Source organism: Bufo gargarizans, chromosome 1, assembly GCF_014858855.1.
Source record: "Bufo gargarizans isolate SCDJY-AF-19 chromosome 1, ASM1485885v1, whole genome shotgun sequence".
Lineage (NCBI taxonomy): Eukaryota > Metazoa > Chordata > Amphibia > Anura > Bufonidae > Bufo > Bufo gargarizans.
This window is the reverse complement of record NC_058080.1, coordinates 731,222,757-731,244,188: the sequence shown is the minus strand read 5'-3', so window position 1 is coordinate 731,244,188 and position 21,432 is coordinate 731,222,757. Positions and strand designations below refer to the sequence as shown.

Below are 21,432 nucleotides of genomic sequence, written 5' to 3'. Positions count from 1 at the left end.
AGTCTGGAGCATACATGTTCTGTCCTGTCCTATATGCCGCCTGTCAGCCATAGAGATCGAGATCAAGCCTCAATACTATAAGAAACATGGAGGGGGAAGGGGGGCGGCGATTTATCACACGCCACCCTCCAGAAAGATGCACCAAAACCTTGGCTTCAATGTACTAAACTGATGTCTTATCTTACCCCCATGATAAGTTTCCCCTGTTTTCATCAGCCACGACTTATCCGCAGTAAGAAAAGAGCAAATGTTCCTTTTATCACAGATGTAGCAGAGCTGAGCTTGTCACTTCACTTTTTGGGGGCTGCATTATTTGTGCTGTAAGAATTGAGGGAATGCTAAATGAAAATCTATGTCTACAAAGGACTTTAGATTAGATTCAGCCGTTTATGCCCGGACTGAGTCCTGCGTGAGAAAAGCGCACGAGGAACGCAAACTAAACCGTGCTACACCTGACAAACTCACACCTGTTACATGTATGCAATTCAGGACGTCTGTACAATTCCTATCCCCCGGATAGGTCATTAGTATCTGATTGTTGGGGGCTGACACCTGGGACCCCCGCTCCGCTGATCAGCTGTTTGAGAAGGCACCAGCGCTCCTGTGGGCGCCGTAGCTTTCTCCGTACATTGTATAGCGACTGTGCTTGGTATCGCGCTCAGCCCCATTCGCTTCTATGGGGCTGACCTGCGCCTAGGTCATGTGACTGATGAATGTACCTGTCGCTGGCCTAGAAATAGCTGCAAGAAGGCCGCAGCATTAGGGCTCATGCACACGAACGTATGTATTTTGCAGTCCGCAAAAAACGGATCCGCAAAAAAATACAGATGACATCCGTGTGCATTTCATATTTTGCGGAACAGAACAGCTGGCCCTTCATAGAACAGTACTATCCTTGTCCGTAATGCAGACAATAATAGGACATGTTCTATTTAAATCTTTTTCGGAACTGAAATGGGGACCTTTTTTTTTTATTTTATTTTTTTGCGGACCCATTGAAGTTAATGCAAAAAAATGGAACGGACACGGAAAGAAAATACGTTTGTGTGCATGAGCCCTTACTGTGAGCTCTTGACGAAGCGGTAACACGCGAAACGCGCATCAAAGTTTGAGGGGTTTGATCATACAACATGGGTAATCACAAAAGAAAAATAAAGGGATATGGTAGGAATGACTGGGTCCCTTAAACAAACTGAAAAATCTACATGAGCAATTAGAACCCTTAAAACATATATACTTTGTGATATCCTTCTAATAAGATGACCCCGATTGGTCTCCCCTAATTCAAATGATCATTGGGTCCAGGAGCAGGAAATGACCAAGGGAGACAATATTCTTGCCCTACAATGATCCCAAGTTGGTTCTCAGCCTGGAGGCATCTCCTGGGGGGTGGGACAGTCACCGCCTCTTTATTAGCCCTTCATTTACCGTCGGGGTAACTAGGTCTTTATTGTGTTTCGGGGCATATTAGGGTTTTTCCAGGGCAGGTACGGGGACGGAGGATTCCCACCATCAGGAGATGCCTCCAGGCTGAGGACCAACTTAGGATCATTGTAGGGCAAGAATATTGTCTCCCTTGGTCATTTCCTGCTCCTGGACCCAATGATCATTTGAATTGCGGGAGACCAATCGGGGTCATTTTATTAGAAGGATATCAAATAAAGTATATATGTTTTTAAGGGTTCTAATTGCTCATGTAGATTTTTCCTTTTGTTTCTTTTGTGACTATTGCTATAGTGATATGGCTTTCTTTTAGGGACTATTTTCACAGACTCTTATCAATGAGGCAAAAGACATCTTTTCAGAAAAGGAAATTCCGGGTCTGTCGTCTACCTCCGCCACTTGTAAACTTGCTTTTAAGGATCTCTATGTAGGATACAAAGAAAATATTAAATTGTGGTGAGTGCCTTGAAAGCTATTTATAACATCAAATTATACTTAGGGGACTACGCATCCTAATTCTTCCTGCAGCACGCGTTTCTTCCCCGGCATTAATTAAAAGGTGGGAAGAAGAATTAACACGCAGCTCTCTCAGCCTTATGAAAATCCTCCTGTTTGAGAAAACCTCATTAAGGCTGAAGGAGCTCACTGAAATAGCCCTTAAGTTCAAAGCGGACCCTGATTTTGGCAGACGGGAATCATCCCTTCAGACGTCTGTTTGAAAGGTTTCAGGGCCTGCTTAAAGAGGACCTTTCACAAAAAAACATGTATAGAAACAGTTAAATTACCTAACAGTGCGGCCCCCAGTGATGTATTTCCGATTATTATTTTTTCAGAGGACCCCCCCCCCCCTCGTCCCCTGTGGTCTCCGGTAGTTCTGGCACCTCATATGCGAATGAGACTATTTGGTTCGAGTTGGCAGCGACTAGAATTTGTACAAGGCGCGGTTTTCTTCTCCCTGGCTAAGCGCGCATCCAATCAGAGCGCCGCGCTCTTAGCCAGGGAGAAGGAGCTCAAGTTCTCGCGAGAACTTTGAGCTTTTACACATCCCGAGGCGTGCACCATCTTGAAGTCCCCGGCGGAGAGGATCGCCTAGGCAGCAGCAGCATCCTGTCAGTAAGTATGAAAACTTACTGACAGGATGCTGCTGCCGCCGCCTATGCGATCCTCTCTGCCGGTGACTCCAAGATGGTGCACGCCTCGGGATGTGTAAAAGCTCAAAGTTCTCGCGAGAACTTGAGCTCCTTCTCCCTGGCTAAGAGCGCGGCGCTCTGATTGGATGCGCTCTTAGCCAGGGAGAAGAAAACCGCGCCTTGTACAAATTCTAGTCGCTGCCAACTCGAACCAAATAGCCTCATTCGCATATGAGGTGCCAGAACTACCAGAGACCACAGAAAAAATAATTTGGAAATATATCACCGGGGGCCGCACTGTTAGGTAATGTAACTGTTTCTATACATGTGTTTTGGTGAAAGGTCTTCTTTAAGGAACGTAAACATAGACAGTTCACCAAAGATCTAGGTGACTTCAAGGAGAACAGGGCTTATCAGATCGACAAGAAGGATATAGTCCAGGGCTCGACAAATCCCAGGTCGCAATGGTGACCAGGAATTTTGTCCTGGTGTCTGGGTAGTTGCACCTGCTTGAAAATAGGCCCAGCACACCAGCAGCTGGGCGCAGCCACTGGAGCGAGGACCTTTCACCTGGAAAAATATTGTGAATTAAGTGTCATGATCTGTAGAGCGGCGCCCAGGGATCTCACTGCACTTACTATTATCCCAGGGCGCCGCTCCGTTCTCCTGCTATGCCCTCCAGTATGTTCGGTCACTAGGTTATAGTAGGAGGAGACTGCCCTTGTTCTCCTGGGCGTCTCCTCCTCCCAGGCTGTACCGCTGGCCAATCGCAGCGCAGAGCTCACAGCCTGGGAGTTTTTTCTCTCCCAGGCTGTGAGCTCTGCGCTGCGATTGGCCAGCTCCTAACAATGTGACAGACGGTGCACATGACGGGTTGAGCTGAGTGACACCACTCCCTCTGCCTGCTAGCAGTCAGAGCAGTGTCAGCTGGCCGCGGAGTGACTCATGATATGTACCTAGCAGCTCTCACCTGCCCGCTAGGCGCTCTCCACCACACACATCATTTCCCGGGAGTGGCGCAGGTGACTACGGCGGGGTTTCCGTTTTCCTGTACGAAGACTCTTCCAGCGTATCCCGGAGAGGAGCCGTCTCATCACCGTAAAGCCTCATGCACACGCGCGTGGAACACCGGCCTGAGTGCAGGAGCACACGGCGTCATTGGTTGCTATGACGCCGTGTGATTCATGCTGCCTCCGCAATACAGTAATACACTGGTATAGATCATACCAGTGTACTACTGTACTGCTGCGGCAGCAGGAAGCGCACGTGTCATAGCAACCAATGACGCTGTGCGCTCCTGCACTCCAGGCCGGTGTTCCACGGACGTGTGCATGAGGTTTAACGTACTCGCAGGACTCCGCGATCCCTCCGACAAACAGGACCGCAGCCCCACCCCCTCCCCCATCACAGCACGGGATGTATATCCGGCAAGAGCTAGAACCAAATCCCGGCCTGGACTCAGTGAGCGTCCACAGCGGAGGGAGCACAAGGATGGCCCCTGAGACGCCAACAACAGCGACTCCATTATGCCCCAGACAGGACAAATAATCCAGGACAGCAGAAGGGCAGTGATCCCGCAGTGACGGCGGATACAGGTGCAACGAGGGACAATTCTCTTCAAACCCAGCGCTGCTTCAGTTTTATCTAGTCACAAAATACGTTTACAAGAGCAGACCTATGAGATGTATGATGAGCCCGGAACAAACATCCTGGGGAAGGGATCTCAGTTCTGTCACCTGCAGCGCAGGGATTATGCACACAGTGACGTTGCAGCGCAGGGATTATGCACACAGTGACGTTGCAGCGCAGGGATTATGCACACAGTGACGTTGCAGCGCAGGGATTATGCACACAGTGACGTTGCAGCGCAGGGATTATGCACACAGTGACGTTGCAGCGCAGGGATTATGCACACAGTGACGTTGCAGCGCAGGGATTATGCAGACAGTGACGTTGCAGCGCAGGGATTATGCAGACAGTGACGTTGCAGCGCAGGGATTATGCAGACAGTGACGTTGCAGCGCAGGGATTATGCAGACAGTGACGTTGCAGCGCAGGGATTATGCAGACAGTGACGTTGCAGCGCAGGGATTATGCACACAGTGACGTCGCAGCGCAGGGATTATGCACACAGTGAAGAGATGCGGCACACGGTGACATCACAGTACACTGATTAAACAGTGATGGCCAGTTCGCCAGCGAACACATGCGGGCTGCCATCTTAACTCACAAATCCGGCGAGGCACAGGTAAGCCCTTTGTCTGAAACAAATGTGGTCAACTGGAGCAGGCAGTTCCGCGTACAGCCGCCGGGGGCTTTCATCGGGCTGTTCTCGGAACTGCCTGCTCCCGGTGGTGACTGCATTTGTTGCAGACCGGCTCGTGGCCATCACTGCTGATAAACACTGAAGAGATGCTGCAGTGACGTCACAGTACACTGATAATAATAAGCAATCCGAAAGTTTGGTTCTAGACTCCTTTAAAAGTTAATTTAAGAGGTGTTATTTTTGTCACTGAAAATAAGGCTTTATAAGGTTAAAAAAAAAAAACGGCTCCTAACTTTTTTTAGCTGGCTCCTAGATTCCATGGAAATTTGTCAAGCCCTGGGATATACCTCCATCTGGATCGGAAATTTCATCTTCAGATCCAGGTATCTCCGATATTGAGACCAATCAAGGTCACAGCAATAAAGGGGGACACGGGAAAAAGATATCCCCACGCAAAATACAGGGTAAAAAATGGCGGAGGTGGGGCAGAGAACCGGGCAGCAAACAATGGACAGGCCGAGATGGAAATCTACCATCTTCCTCCTTGGTTTCCTCCTCTGGCAGTGTGAATTCTTTTTTTTTTTTTTCTTTTTTTCTTCTCAGGGCCAGGTGCCATATCGCCTACGAGATAGAAGCAGGGAAAACTGTGCACCGACAAGTCCTTACAGATCATAAATCTCTCCTCACGGTTACTAAGTGAGGTCGAGATTGGTCTACTAGAGAGGGGCTTGTCATTTGTACCGGCTGTAGATTTTTAGACCCTTTACCTGGGTCAAGGATCTGCACCTTTTTTGCAGAAAGTTAAAATGGCAGAAATAACAACAGACAGACGTGTGATAGGTTAGGGATAAACGAGGAGGATTTCCCTGATCTATGGATCTTTCTAGACCTCATGGAGGAAGGTCCAAGGGGGGCGTGTGAAGATCCCTTCTCAGATCTACTCCCCACAAGTTTTTTAATGCCACCATTTAATTTAACATTTGTTGTATTAGAAAAAAAATGATTAGTGTGGCAAAATGAAAAATAAAAAAAGAATTTCACCAAGGGTTTTGGGGTTTTGACATCACAGCGTTCACTATGCACAAAAAATTACCTGACATTCTTATTCTGCGGCTCAATACGAATGCGGCGATACCAAACTTGAACTTTTTTTTTTTTGTTTGTTTGTTTTACTACTTTAAGTAAAAAAAAATTAACCTTCAGAAAAATCAAAATTTTTTATATTTCGGTCTATAGAGCTTTATAAGGGCTTGTTTTTTGCGTAACGAACTGTGGTTTTCATTGATGCCATTTTTTGTAGTATATACAACGTTTTGATCACCGTTATTCAAATTTTTTTTTGGGTGGCGGAGACTAAAAAATTGCAAAACGCATGTTTTTTATTTATTTTTTTCTGTTACTGCATTCACCGCACAAAAAAAAAAAAAATTTAATAGTTCTGACACTTTCGGACGCGCCGATACTCAATATGTTTATTTATTTTTTTGTTTATATATTTTTAGATGTAAAATTAGGAAAGGTGGGTGATTCAAATTTTTTATATTAATGTTTTTTTTACTTTAAACTTTTTTTTACAACAATTAGCCCCCATAGAGGCTTCGTACATAGGATCTTTTGATCCCCTCTCCTATTCACCATAATGGAGATCTATTACGGTGAATAGGATTTTTACACATTCCATTCTGCGCTATGCCTCGTGCATAGCTCAGTATGGAGAAAGCCATGGCAGGCCTGGATCCAAGCTGCCATGGCAACCGATCGGAGCCCCGCGGTTTCACGGATGGAGCTGCATCACTTCACAGGTGCCGCGATCAGCCTTGAGGGGTTAAATAGCAGGGGCGACGAGATTGCCGCTTCCTGTCAGTGTGGCCGGATGCCCGCTGTATCATACAGCCGGCAGATCGCGCGTATGAAGCGGGCTTACTGCAGAGGCCTGCTCCATGCATCCCCCTGGCAGGCAATGACGTACCTGTACGTCATAATGCGTGAAGGGGTTAATACAAAACTTTAGTATCTATTTAGATCATGTACTGAGAAAGTTTGTAATGGCATTACCATCCTATAGAAGGGAAATGATGGATTTCCTTAGCAAGATAGAAACTGTTAATGTGGATCCCACCTGCTATCTGGCCAGCATTGATGTAGAATCTCTATACAGTAGCATTCCACATGAGAAGGGCCTACTGGCAGTAGATTACTACTTGCGCACTCGTGCCACTTACTGTAGATCTCACAATGAATTTATTCTCCACCTCCTCAATTCTGTCTTCACTCATAACTTCTACCTATTTAACACACGTGTGTACCACCAGCTCAGAGGTACCGCAGTGGGTAGCCCCTTTGCCCCCACCTATGCGAATCTATTTCTGGGCTGGTGGGTGGACACTATTGTCTTTCTGGACCACCGAATGTGGTGGCATAATAAGATCTTACTATGGACTCGTTACATGGATGATGTTTTCATCCTGTGGAATGGCAGTAGGGCCTGATTTTACCAAGTTTGTTGACGGTTGAACATAAACGAGGTTGGTTTTGAATTTACGCATGAGATCCAGGAAGATTCCATCACGTTCTTGGATGTGAGGGTCTCCAAACAGGGAGAGAGGCTGGCAAAAACAATATTCAGGAAACCAACCCCGACCAATAGCATATTACATTGGGACAGTTGCCACCCTCTCCCCAGAAAAGGGGTATCCCAAAGGGCCAATATTTGAGAGTAAGGAGAAATTTCTCCAATCCAGAGGCATTCCATAGTGAGGCTAGGAAACTTTACACTAGGATTCTGGACCGTGGCTATCCACAGGGGGGTTTAAGGAAGGCCTTCCAAGAGGTACAGGCCATGGATAGAAGTGATCTCCTTATCCCCAAAACACCGACACAAAATCAGACTTCCATCCGACTGATTTCTACATTTGACAGTGCCGGTGGGGAGATAAAAAAGATCCTAAACAAATATTGGCCCATTTTGTTGATGGACCCGGACCTCACTGATACCATTACAAAGTACTCTAGCATTACTTATCCTAGGGGGAGGAGCCTTCGTGACCTGTTGGTTCACGGCCACTACGTGACCCCACCTGGAAAAGACACCTGGTTGCCCAGGAAACCCATCGGAATGTTTAAATGTGGAGGATGCAAGGCTTGCACCTTCATTTCGATCTATAAAACTGTTACTTGTTCGGTCACCAACTGTATTTTTCCGATTAGGGACTTTATTAATTGTAGGACCAGGGGGGTTGTATATGTCTGCCAATGTCCCTGTCCAAAGGACTATGTCGGCAAGCCTACCCGTGAGTTGAGGAGGAGAGTCTGTGAACACGTGAATGACGTCTTGAAGAAAATGGATACCCCTGTGGTTAGCCACGTAGTGGAGAAACATTCAGGGGACCCCGGTTTACTGCGTTTCTCAGTACTGGAGACTATTCCCCCATCACTGAAGAAGGGAGACTGGGATAAGAAGATCTTGCAAAAGGAAACAGAATGGATTTATCATTTCCATTCCCAGTCCCCTGGAGGCCTTAACGAGAGGTCGACCTTCAGCTGTTTCTTGTAGATAAATTGTTCCTTTTCCTCTTTCTGAAAATACAGGAGACTTGTGAGTAAAATATGTTTTCCCTATAGCGGCCATGGATGCGTGAAGCATCTAAATTTTACTTTTGGGTGACGTGTATTTTTGTCACTTGTTTATAATTAATGGGTTCTGTCCTGTATGAATTCCATGGTATCTGTGGGATTCATTTCTTCCCTCCCCCTTTTCATCTGAGTCAGTGGGGGGACGTGCTTGGATGTGGCATGTGGAGCATTCACTTGAGTGGGTAAAGATGTCCCCTTTTATTGAGAATGAGCAGTACAAATGTTGTAAGCGGAAACTATTGACTCACTACATCTAATATTATCTTTTCTGTTGGAATATTCCTTTTTTTTTTTTTTCCCCCCTCCTCCTCCTGGTGATTGGTTCCATGCTGGAACGCACCATAAACCGGAATCCTGGTTACTTCGGCCAGTGACTACATCTGTGTCTCACCAGACGGAAGTTAGGTGCGTTCCACGCTGGAACGCACCATTAACCGGAAGTCTGGTCATCGGGGGCGCGATTGTGGCACACTATATGCCGGCTACTTAAGCGGGCACTTTCGGACTCACCGCAAGGCCGCTTTATCTCGGTACCTCCGGTGGGGCTGGGCGCATCTGCACACGGACACGTGTAAGTACTGCTTGGACTTTTTCCCCTTTCCTTTACATGTGGTGTTTTTCTCAGTTTGTATTACTGACGGTGGTCTTCCTCACCTACCTTTTTTAGGAGGAACCTTGTCATCCAGTCTGGATATCACATGTCCACATCATATATCTTTGCATCAACCAGCCCTATCTTCTGGCGTTATCCGTTTCCTGTCCTCCACAGGTTTGGAGAAGTGGGGGGGTGGAACAGTCACCGCCTCTTTATTAGCCCTTCATTTACCTTGTATGTACCCCCTGATGAACCAAAATCTTGGGGGAAACGTGTCGGGGTATCTAGGTCTTTATTGTGTTTCAGGGCATATTAGGGTTTTTCCAGGGCAGGTACGGGGACAGAGGATTGCCACCATCGGCGCAGATGCCTCCGGGCTGAGGACCAACTTAGGATCATTGTAGGGCAAGAATTTTGTCTCCCTTGGTCATTTCCTAATTTTTACCCGCTTCTGGACCCAATGATCATTTGAATTAGGGGAGACCAATTAGGGTCATTGTTTTAGAAGGATATCAAATAAAGTATATATGTTTTTAAGGGTTCTAATTGCTCATGTAGATACAACAGGGGTAAGTTTACTATCTTTACGGCAGCCACATGGTCCTGGCACAATGGACAGGAGGGGACCTCATTGACTTCTGAGGGAGAGTTTTCTGGGCATGCTCTGTGACCTGTGCAGAGGTCATTGTACAGGGAGGGAATAGATGAGCTCTGACAATAGTCTATTGTGAATGGTGGATCCTGTCTTATCTATACACAGAGGTGGTACTATTACACGCAGGATTAGAATGACAGATAAGCAGATAACCACAGTAATGTGATCTGTACAGACCAAGAAGTGGCGCCAATTATTAGGCATAGTGGCCAGTGCAAAAACTGCAGGATTTGATGGTTTTTGCTTAAATATAGATGTTGTCATGAAAAATTTAAAATTAACATGATAAAAAATTATTTTAAAAATATGTTAAACTTACAACTCTCTACGTGGCTGCCCATGTTACATCCATATTAGCGTCTAGAGATGGATGTTAGTGGTAATTTCGTAGCGACAAGGCACAGGCCATTAATTAAAAGCCCGCCCGTAAAGGTTGGCATCTGATTGCTGGGTTCCATAGGATGCCCACGCTAAGCGGTTTATCCTTTGTGTTGGCAGTGATGGCTTTGACTGGAGTCCGAGTGCTGGAACTGGCGGGTCTGGCCCCCGGCCCCTTCTGTGGAATGATACTTGCTGATTTTGGGGCTAAAGTCATCCGGGTCGATCGGGCCACTGCTAAGTATTCAGGGGACCTCATGGCACGGGGTAAAAAATCTATTGCTTTAAATCTGAAGAGCGCGGCAGGGATCAACGTCCTGAAGACCTTGTGCAAACAGTCAGACGTCCTCATCGAGCCTTACCGACAAGGTAAGTGACTGCCGTGATGCAAGTGTCTTATTTAATAGCTATGGCCAGATTTTATTATCACATTAATCACATTATACTTTGTGCTAAAAAAAATTATAATTCTGCAGTAGGTCCCTATTAAAAATGTTCAACTATCTGTCTCTGCATCTTCTCATACATACTTGTTGCTGTCTTGCCTTCAGCGTGAAATCCTTAGAAACAGCTGTCTTATGACTTGGGAACGCCATTGATTTTGTATTCCTGGAAGTCTCCTACAGGGGTACTCCCATTGCAACAACCAAAGTGTCTGATTGGTGGGGATCAGATGCTGGGGCCCCTGGCAGTCCCGAGAATAGGGGTCATATTCCCCTGTTTGAATGGAGCGGCAGACACCGGCTAGGGGGATAAGTGTCTGATCAGTGGGGGTCAGACTGCTGGGGCCTCTGCTAATCATAAAAATGGGGGGTCCTTGTTCCACATTTGAATGAAGCGGCAGATACAAATGCATGTCTGCTGCTCCAGTAAGCTCTGAGACTGTCTGAGTGCAAGCGTGCACCCATTCAACTAGGGAACTTCTGCGAATCGGGTACTTATCGCCCGATCCCCTGTGGATAGACGATAAGTTGTTGTAATAGGACAACCCCTTTAAGAATCTCCTACTTTTTAGTACGGGACAGATGGAAAAGAGTGACTGCAGGATCTGACTACAGAGTTTGTAGTCTGTAACCATGGAGACAGATTTCCAAAGAAGCTGTAAACACTTTATCATTCTTACTTTAGCTACATTGTAAACTGTTGGTTGCAAAAGTCTACATACTCTACAAAGATTGCAGTATCTGTCTGTGTTCTGATTCACAGGTGTGATGGAAAATCTGGGCCTCGGGCCGGAGGTTATACTAAAGGAAAATCCACGACTCGTATATGCAAGACTGACGGGATTTGGGCAGTCTGGGAAATATGCACAGTCAGCGGGTCATGACATTAATTATGTCTCCATCTCAGGTACAGTATGCACATAACATATATAGACGTCAGCCACTGTGCTGGGGAATTGTACAGATTTGCATTGTGGGACCCGTATAGGACACCAGTGATGACTGTGTATTGGAAATGTAAAAATTATTTATTATTTATTTATTATTTCTCTTAATTTTGATTAGGTTGATTTGCAGCTGCCATTTTTAGATCTTTTTAACCTGGGTGGAGCTTGGTTGTCACATGACAGCCAGGAATTCCTACAATGCATAAATAGACCATACTGTATTGTATACAGGAACTGAAAAAGTCAGTTGGCATTAAAGGGGTTGTCCGCTTCTTACTGTTGATGACCTATCCTTAGGATAGGTCAACAATATCATATAGGTGGGGGTCTGACGCCCAGCAACCCCGCCAATCAGCTGTTTGAAGAGAAGGCAGCGCTTGTACGAGCACTGCCTTCTCTGCTCTGCTCTGTTAGCTGCAGTAATTGCAGTGGTGAGCAGGTGTAGTTACAAGTATGGCATTCACTTCTATGGGACGGCTCTGTCTGGTCAAATGAATACTACAGAGCCGTCCCTTCCCGTCTCTTCAAACAGCTAATCGGTGGGGGTGCCGGGTTTTGGACCCCTGTCTGATGTTGATGACCTGTCCCGAGGATAGGTAATCGGTAGTAAAGAGAGGACACCACCTTTTTAGTACGTTTTAAAACACATTTGTATTTTTTTCTTGCATTCACGCTTGGGGTATGGACCAGCCCACCCATGGTATCTAATGGCCTCACGATTTTGCACCCGAACTCCATGTTTTTTTTTTTATTACAGTTACACAGGAAAATTGACAAAAATATACTGATAAAACTGCCCCATTGTATTTCAATTCACTATTTGTAAGATCTCTGCTTGTTGTCAGTAATTGGCCTAACGCTGAGGGTTTGGTACATAATCTCTCTGCTAGTTTGTTACAATGTATCAGTTTGGAGTCCAGGCTGGTTAGGCTACTTTCACACTGGCGATTAGGATTCTCCGGCAGGGAAACGGCCTGCCAGATGCATGCGAATGTTTGCACACGTGTGCTGCCGGAAGTCCGCCCTGTCCCTATTCACTAAAATGGGGATGGCGGGAGATGCGGCCGCAGCAAGGCAAACCTGCCGAGAGGCGGTTGGACAAAAAACCGCAGCGTGCGGAGATGCTCTCCTTTGCCCTGTGCCATGCACCATCCAGCAGGTAAAACTGTACGCCTGTTTGTGGTAGGCTAAAAATACACAGCTGGGAAGGAGTTAAATCATTAACCTGTCCTGTGAGCACAATTGACTAAAGGTTATGTGACAAGGACACCATATTTCTGAATACACAATGGCCCACTAATAGACTGATTATTAGAGATTCAGGCTTTATACATACTAATGGTATACATAGAAAATTCTATACTGATCAGCCGAGGCTGACTTATTATGCCCGGCTGGGAGGGAGAAATCATACAATCTCCCACCTCCCATTATAGTTTACTAATTACAGCCAGATTCTGTACATTTATAATGTATGATAATGGCCATCCTGCCTGAGCTGCTATTAACAGCATTTAGAGACAGCCCCCATGGACCATCGAAAGCTGTAGACTCACTGCCTTCTATGGCAGAGTTCTGTGGACATGGCTTTGTGTCTTGCGCAGGGAGGGGGAGGAGGTGAGCTGTGCCTTAACCATTATGCTGTAAATGGATTTTCTTGCCGTTTTCTAGGTTTGCTGTCGAGACTTGGAAAACACGACGAGAACCCAACCTTCCCTATGAACCTGATTGCTGACTTTGCCGGGGGCAGTTACTCCTGTGCGCTGGGGATTGTCATGGCTCTTTTTGAGCGCACAAGATCGGGGCAAGGGCAGGTCATTGATTCGAGTATGGTAAGTAGGCCCTGCCTCCCCTAGAGGGGTGAAATACAATGCGATGTGCCACCAATGTCTGCGGTGAGACGGATCTTTTGTGTTATGACTCCTCCTAAGGAGTCAATATTCAAGGGCAAAAGCATAAATTTGGATGAGACGCGACGGTTGTGAAGCCCTTAAAGACCACCACACAATATATCATTAATCCCAAACCGCCAAGAATATTAGGCATTACTTCTATCTCGCCCCAGACTTCCATAGGTCGTGGGCAGTGGAAGCAGGGGAAGTGGCTGCTACGGGGCCCGCCCAGGAGGAGGACTGAAGGGTTATATTGTCAGGGACCCCCTCAACTGTATTATAGTGACATGACATACAGTATATATGTATAGGAAACGGACGACGGCGTGCTCCAGGCCTGGTCTGAGAGAGTGATCGTGACTAGCAGCAGGTGTGAGGGTTGCACAGGAGGAGGGAGTTTCTGGATAAAGGAAGGGACCCTGTTAAAAAAAAAATTCAGTGGGGCCCCATCAGTTCTAGTTACACCAATGGTTGTGGGTATTAACTAGGGTGGCCACTTGGTTCACCCCCAAATGCTGGACTCTCTACCCACGCCCCACCCTGTCGACAGAGATAAATTAAAATAAAAAATTGAAGAACATCCGGTGAGCTGCAGGGGGTGAGGGTCATTTTGTGCCTGCAGCCCACGCTCAGACTGCAAAATGCTGTTGTCTGAGCATGAGCTACTGAAAAGGACATCCCTGCATCCATGGAGGACAGGGAGTCAGAAAACCGGACTGTCGGCCTCCCTAGTATTAACACACATTAGTCCCAGAGCACCATATATTATTTGCATTAACCTCTATACCTCGTTCTATGTAAACGGAGTGTGCCTTTACCAAAAGATTAATTTTAACTTTTATTTTGATAAATTTTAAAAATCAATTAGGAAAGGTATTTACTAAAAAAAGACACAAGATGGGGTTGAATAGCCAGGTCTACCTTTTTTGTGTATCAGGCGGGGGTCAATATAACTGGCGGTACTCAAAAAATACTCCAGCCCACAACAGTCCCTGATCTCAGGTTAGGGAAATCTAGTATGGCTGTATGTCGGAGCACTCGCCCTGAAAAGAGCGACCCCCCCCCCCCCCCCCCCCCCCCCCAGCCTCAGGATGGACAACTACATTGTGCCAGGTAGACCACTCCTGCTGTCTGACAATTAATAGTCCTTGCTTTTATATACAATACCTGTCTTTGAACATGTGAACTCCTTTGTTGCCCTTACTTGGCTACACGCCACACATTTACCGCATCTGAACATGCCTCTCGGGCATCGTGTTAGCCGGCCTCCTTCTCTTGCTGGAGGCTGATAATGGCTATGGACCAATCTGTCCCTTAGACTTCGTCCCTTCCTGTACGTGATCTGAGGGTAAGGCCCAATCACATCCTGAAGATCTGGGTCTTCATGTTTCTTTATGATCTGTCTTATACGTTCATGTGCGTTGTCAAACATACCGATAACTCTTACCGGTTGTTTGTGTGTTCTCTGATTCTCTGGGGATTAGTAATGTTTCTCTTTTGAATGTACATGCTGACTCAAATCCCCATCAGGGTATCTTCTTTCTCTGAACCTTGCCATTAGATCATTTGCCTCTTTCTTAAAATTAGACATATTTGAGCAGTTGCGTCGTATTCTCGTATTGTCCTTTCGGAATCCCTCTGCGTAGCGAGTGAGGGTGTGCGCTCCCCCATTTCAGGAGACTATTACGTCCTCTCTGTATTTGCACATCAAGGAACGGGAGAGTGATGGAGTCACAGGTCGATGTAAATCTTAGGCCTAATTCATTATCATTGATGGTCTCCACAAAATCATTAAATGAGTCCTTCGTCCCCTTCCATAGCACAAAAATATCATTGATGAAGCTCAGCCATAGGCTGATGTTATGCTATTGGATGAGGTCATCTGACCAGATACAGTTAGCTTCCCACCAGCCCAGGAGTAAACTTGCGTATGCCGGCACACAAGGGCTGCCCATCGCGGTACCCCTGAGCTTGTGGTTTATTGAAGATTAAAAAAATAATAATTGTGCCATACACCCCTTCCAGTCTTAGCAGAAGGTCTGATGTGTCCCGTATGTAGGAGGGAAGAGTTTCCACAAATGGTCTAATGATGTGGTCGACATATATACCAAAGTTTTGTCCGATGCTTCCTACTCCGGATATAATCGGACGCCCCTTAAGTGGCGTGACCCCCCCTTATGTATCTTAGGTAGGGAGTAGAATGTCGCTGTTATGGGGTAATTTGGCAAAAGAAAGTCAAATTCATGTTCGTCAGTTATTATTTTTTTTTGTCTGAGACCCCTTGTCAGGAAAACTGGACAAGGGTTCTTATCAAGGATCTTATATGCCTTGGTGTCACTGAGGATGTCCATGCACATCTTGACATATATCTTTTGGTCCATTACCACTATGTCGTCCCCCCCCCGACAGCGGGTTTTATTATGATATTTTTTATCTTGCTCTAGTTTCTTTAGAGCCACAGATTCATCATACTGTAGCTCATGTTTCCTGGACCCCTAAGTTTAGGGGTAATCATTTCCAGGTCTGGAAAATTGAGATATGAGTCAGGCAGTGGTGGTGGCATTTGGTCGCTTTTTGTAAAGGGACCCTCCGATCAGTTTTTTTTTCTTTTTTTTTTTTCTTTCCCCCTCTCTCCCTATGTTAATAGATCCATCAATGTTTTTGTTATCTGGAGATCCGGAGTATCCATATTCATCTTCTCACACTTTTTTAATTTTTTTTTAATTTGTTTATTTATTTTTATATCTTGCAAGACGAAGTGCCAGAGCAGCTTTCAAAGAGTGCAATATCCTTATTCCAGCGGGTACATTAGATGAAGTCTAAGATTTGTCAGTACTGTTATCTGTATACTGATTTGGTCTCGTGTACCTAGTTCTCGCTGCTCTTCCTCTTTGTCCTCTGCCTTTTCCTCTCTCTTGCCGTCTCACTATCTGACCCTTCTGCTTCTGAGGAGGAAATATCTGTGTGGGAATCTTTGGATTGTTTTTTTAATAAGAAGAAAGGAGTATGCTGTATTCTCTTTAAATTCTAGCGAGTCTTTTACAAATTGTTTCCGATCTCGTATCGTATATTGAAATCTTTCTAGAGAATTTTGTAACTGTTTCTCCTTTTTCATAAATTGTGTATGGTCCTTAAATGTCAGGGCTTGTTCCCTCAGATTGTTCACTTATTTTTTTGTTTAGTATCAAGTTTTTCTTCCTGTAATAGGAGTTTGATAAATCTATAGGAGCTAGAGGTTGCTTCCTCCTCCCATTTTTTTGGGGATTAAATGAACACTCCTGCTTCTCTCTGCGGGAGTCAGAGTAAGGGCTCTTTCACACCTGCGTTGTTCTTTTCTTCCGGCATAGAGTTCCGTCGTCGGGGCTCTATGCCGGAAGAATCCTGATCAGTTTTATCCTAATGCATTCTGAATGGAGTGAAATCCGTTCAGGATGCATCAGGATGTCTTCAGTTCAGGACCGGAACGTTTTTTGGCCGGAGAAAATACCGCAGCATGCTGCGCTTTTTGCTCCGGCCAAAAATCCTGAAGACTTGCCGCAAGGCCGGATCCGGAATTAATGCCCATTGAAAGGCATTAAACCGGATCCGGCCTTAAGCTAAACGTTGTTTCGGCGCATTGCCGGATCCGACGTTTAGCTTTTTCTGAATGGTTACCATGGCTGCCGGGACGCTAAAGTCCTGTTTGCCATGGTAAAGTGTAGTGGGGAGCGGGGGAGCAGTATACTTACCGTCCGTGCGGCTCCCGGGGCGCTCCAGAGTGACGTCAGGGCGCCCCACGCACATGGATGAAGTGATCGCATGGACACGTCATCCATGTGCATGGGGTGGTCTGACGTCATTCTGGAGCGCCCCGGGAGCCGCGCGGACGGTAAGTATACCGCTCCCCCGCTCCCCACTACTACTATGGCAACCAGGACTTTAATAGCGTCCTGGCTGCCATAGTAACACTGAACGCATTTTGAAGACTGATCCGTCTTCAAATGCTTTCAGTTCACTTGCGTTTTTCCGGATCCGGCGTGTAATTCCGGCAAGTGGAGTACACGACGGATCCGGACAACGCAAGTGTGAAAGAGGCCTTAGAGGAAGAAAAACTGTCACTTGATACTAAACAAAAAAAAAATAATGTGAACATGTGGGTACATCCTCCTACATATGTGGTTTAACCACATGTGGGATCATGAATATGTGAATACAGACCCCAAATGCTGACAGAATATCATTAATGTCCCAAACGAAGGTGGGCTGCCTGAACATTCAATATGGACTTGCGCTGCGATAACTGTTTTGGCTGCTAGAACATCCAATACAGATCATGATGCAATTAGTACATGGACATCTAATGTGAGTGATCCTGTGCGGGAACGGTTAATAGTGAATGCTCCTGCGCTGCCCATATACCCATCGCTCTGATCAGGTCAGAGTTGAATCTGACAGCGGGAGCGCCTGCCGGGGGCGCGTCGGAAGGTCTTCATGACAACAGAACCCCCCCTATGCGTCACATCTGCCTAGAGGCAGGAGCAGGGAGCGAGATCGCAATGATAATTCTGTCTGCCACCACTAGGGGGAGCTCCCCTAGTGGCTGCTATTGGTAGAAACAAAAAATTCTGCCATAAGAAGTTATGGCTATGTGGCTGCTTCTGTGCAGGGGTGCCATCCGTCCACCCGAGTGGGCCCTGTGGTGGCTGTACTGACATCCATTACCTCCAGCACAAAATACTGTTTATTTAATGATCTAACTACATTAAAGTTTATAGTGATTGTCTTGTTTCAAATCAGTTAGCTACCAATGTAGCAGAGCTGGATTTGCTGTTTTGCTCAACTCCGTTTGGAATTAGAATGGTTGCACATGGGATTGCAGGGAAGCTTGTAGTCAATTCGGCTCTGCTACATTATACACGGCGATCTCGGCTAATGAATAGAGCTGGCTGCCCACACTCCGGTGAGGCAAGGGCTGGATGTTGGGTGATGGTTGGGGTCTCATGCCTGTGCTGGTGACATGTAGCGCAGCTCTTAAAGGAGACGGCTGCATATTTCTGATACTGATCTGTGCGCTGTATTGCGGTAAAGATTCTTATAGTTCCTGTACCACCAGACAGTACTAATCGCCAAGCAGAGGAATGCCATAAAATCAATAGCAGAGTGAGTAAGCCTACCATGAGAGGCGTCCCCCAGGACTACTATTCCTATCATAGTCAATAACCTGTTTCATGCTGTCTGGCCTGCTCGCTGTCATGGCGTATTAACCGGGTAATTGATTAGATCCCGCTTCCCCGAGTCTCCTCTGGATCTTCCTGCAGGCCGTACACATTTTCATCTTCTGTTAAGACGCTCTCCCTCGAGGTTTGCGCTAATGTTCAGATTCTGTGATGTTTGCGCCAAGCAGACGCCATGATTTACTTTGTGGTTTTAGACTTGGTTATACGTTGCAGGATTTCTGCACCTGTCACTTTAAGGGCCCGTTCACACTATTTGTACAAGTGTAGTTTTATTTTGTAGTTTTTATTTTTTTTTCTCTTTACTTTGCTACATTTTGTACAAGCTTTATTTGACCGTTCTTGCATTTTCAAGTCCTATAAAGAAAACCCCTGAAAAAAAAAAAAAAAAAAAAGCTGGGTATGCAGGTTTTAACCATTTAACCCCCGGGCGATTTTTTTTTTTATTTTTATTTTTTTTTTTAAATGTATTTATTTATTTTTCACTCCGTCTTCCGAGAGCCATAACTTTTTTTTTTTTTTTTGTTTTTTTCCATTTACATAGCTGTATGAGGGCTTGTTTTTTTTTTTTTTTGTTTTTTTTGCAGGACAACTTGTACTTTCTAATGACACCATTTAATATTGCATACAATGTAATGAAAAGCTGGGAAAAAATCCCGCCACAATTTTATGGGCTTTGTTTTTAAGGCATTTCCTATGCAGTAAAACTGACCTGTTCCCTTCATAAAAACTTTTTTTTTTCTTTGTGTACGAGACAAATTTTTGCCGGTTGATCTCTTGTTTTAAATTATACAATTTTGGAGTGTGTTTGTTTGACAACTTATTATTCCTTTTTTTTTGGGGGGAAGTGAAACGCTGCAAAAATGGCGAATCATCCATTTCCATTTTTTTTACTTCATTAAAGCGTTCACCGTACAAGATTTAGATTTTATATTATAAAAATGTTTAATTGTTTGGGCATGGATAGAGATATATATATATATATATATATATATATATATATATATATATATATATATATATATATATATATATATATATATATATATATATATATATATATTATATGTATTTATTTTTAATTATGCACATCCATTTCAACAAAACCTGGTATACACATCCCTTGCTACCAGGAAATAAATCTTGTGGGGTCTCGGCTCTCTAGGACGTACCGCTTCTGAGATATTCCCAAAAAAAAACTGCATTAGCTAATACAAGCCTGCAGGTCTTTCTCTTCATATCCCAACTGTTATACACCAGGTTACTGTTGAAGGGGCCGGGCCCTGTGGAGGTTGCTGTTGACGGGGCGGGCCCTGTGGAGGTTACTGTTGACGGGGCGGGCCCTGTGGAGGTTACTGTTGACGGGGCGGGCCCTGTGGAGGTTACTGTTGACGGGGCGGGCCCTGTGGAGGTTACTGTTGAAGGGGCGGGCCCTGTGGAGGTTACTGTTGACGGGGCGGGCCCTGTGGAGGTTACTGTTGACGGGGCGGGCCCTGTGGAGGTTACTGTTGACGGGGCGGGCCCTGTGGAGGTTACTGTTGATGGGGCGGGCCCTGTGGAGGTGAAATCGCTTAGTTCTTCCACACTACTCGATAATTGATCACATTCGCTCGCTTTTTTTTTTATTACAATTATTCACTCGTAAAGAAGCCTGTAGAAAGTCAGTCTTCCCTTTATTTGCAGCAACATACAAATCTCATCTCATTACAGCGCGGAGTTCTGGGATGGATCCTCCGGTTAGGGATGTGCGACCCAGATAATTGATTCGTTTTTTCAGATTGCATGGGCTTCCTGAGAGGAGAGAAGGCGCTCTCATTAATAGTACATTACACATCATTACTGCTCGTTAGAGAATTGACGAGATTTCGCTAGTCTTGCAGTAATTTACATAATTAGCTGATGTGTGAGGGCAAACGTTCTTTGCCCAGAAGGATTGAATTTCTATTCAGTCTCCAGCATCTATATTCTCTCTGCCCATTCAAGTGAATGGGGCTCAGTTGCCCCCCCCCCCCCCCAAAGGTTTCACATTGGGATGTGTCATTTGTTAGGGTACTTTCACAATTGCGTTTTTCTTTTCCGGCGCTGAGTTTCGTCACAGGGGCTCTATACCGGAAAAGAACTGATCAGTTTTATCCCCATGCATTCTGAATGGAGAGTAATCCGTTCAGTTTGCATCAGGATGTCTTCAGTTCAGTCGTTTTGACTGATCAGGCAAAAGAGAAAACCGCAGCATGCTACGGTTTTCTCTCCGGCGAAAAAAACTGAAGACATGCCTGAGCGCCGGATCCGGCATTTTTTCCCATAGGAATGTATTAGCGCCGGATCCGGCATTTTTCCCATAGGAATGTATTAGCGCCGGATCCGGCATTCAAAATACCGGATCCGGCATTCCAGCATGCGCATGCGCAGATCGGTAAAAATGTACAAGACGGATCCGTCGGTCCGCATGACAAGCGGAGAGACTGATTCGTCCTTTCAATGCATTTGTGAGACGGATCCGCATCCGGATCCGTCTCACAAATGCTTTCAGTCAGCGGCAGATCGGCGGATCCAGCGGCCAGTTCCGACGACTGAACTGCCCGCCGGATCACACTGTGAAAGTAGCCTAATCCGTTCAGTTTGCATCAGGATGTCTTCAGTTCAGTCGTTTTAACTGATCAGGCAAAAGATAAAACCATAGCATGCGGCGAATCCGTCCTTCCGGTCTGAAAAAAAGGTGAAAAAAAAAAATGCCGGATCCATTTCAATGCATTTTTTCAACTGATCAGTCTTACTAATGCCATCAGTTTGCATACGTTTTGCCTGATCCGGCAGGCAGTTTCGGCGGCAGAACCGCT

At 45.7% G+C, this 21,432-nt stretch overlaps 1 protein-coding gene across 4 annotated transcripts in view; it reads left to right on the top strand.

Moving 5' to 3' along the window:
* Positions 1–21,432, top strand: part of AMACR (alpha-methylacyl-CoA racemase) — a 51,953-nt gene that overhangs the window by 11,349 nt on the left and 19,172 nt on the right. For 2 of the 4 annotated variants that reach the window (XM_044292677.1, XM_044292678.1), the window contains exons 2-4: positions 10,221–10,469; positions 11,307–11,450; positions 13,162–13,322. In XM_044292677.1, coding sequence (XP_044148612.1) covers positions 10,223–10,469; positions 11,307–11,450; positions 13,162–13,322 — 552 coding nt within the window. In that variant the 5' untranslated portion in view covers positions 10,221–10,222. Of the gene's footprint in view, positions 1–9,007; positions 9,044–9,139; positions 9,242–9,278; positions 9,302–10,220; positions 10,470–11,306; positions 11,451–13,161; positions 13,323–21,432 lie in introns of those variants that run through there. The other 2 variants (XM_044292680.1, XM_044292679.1) reach the window with 2 other exon arrangements.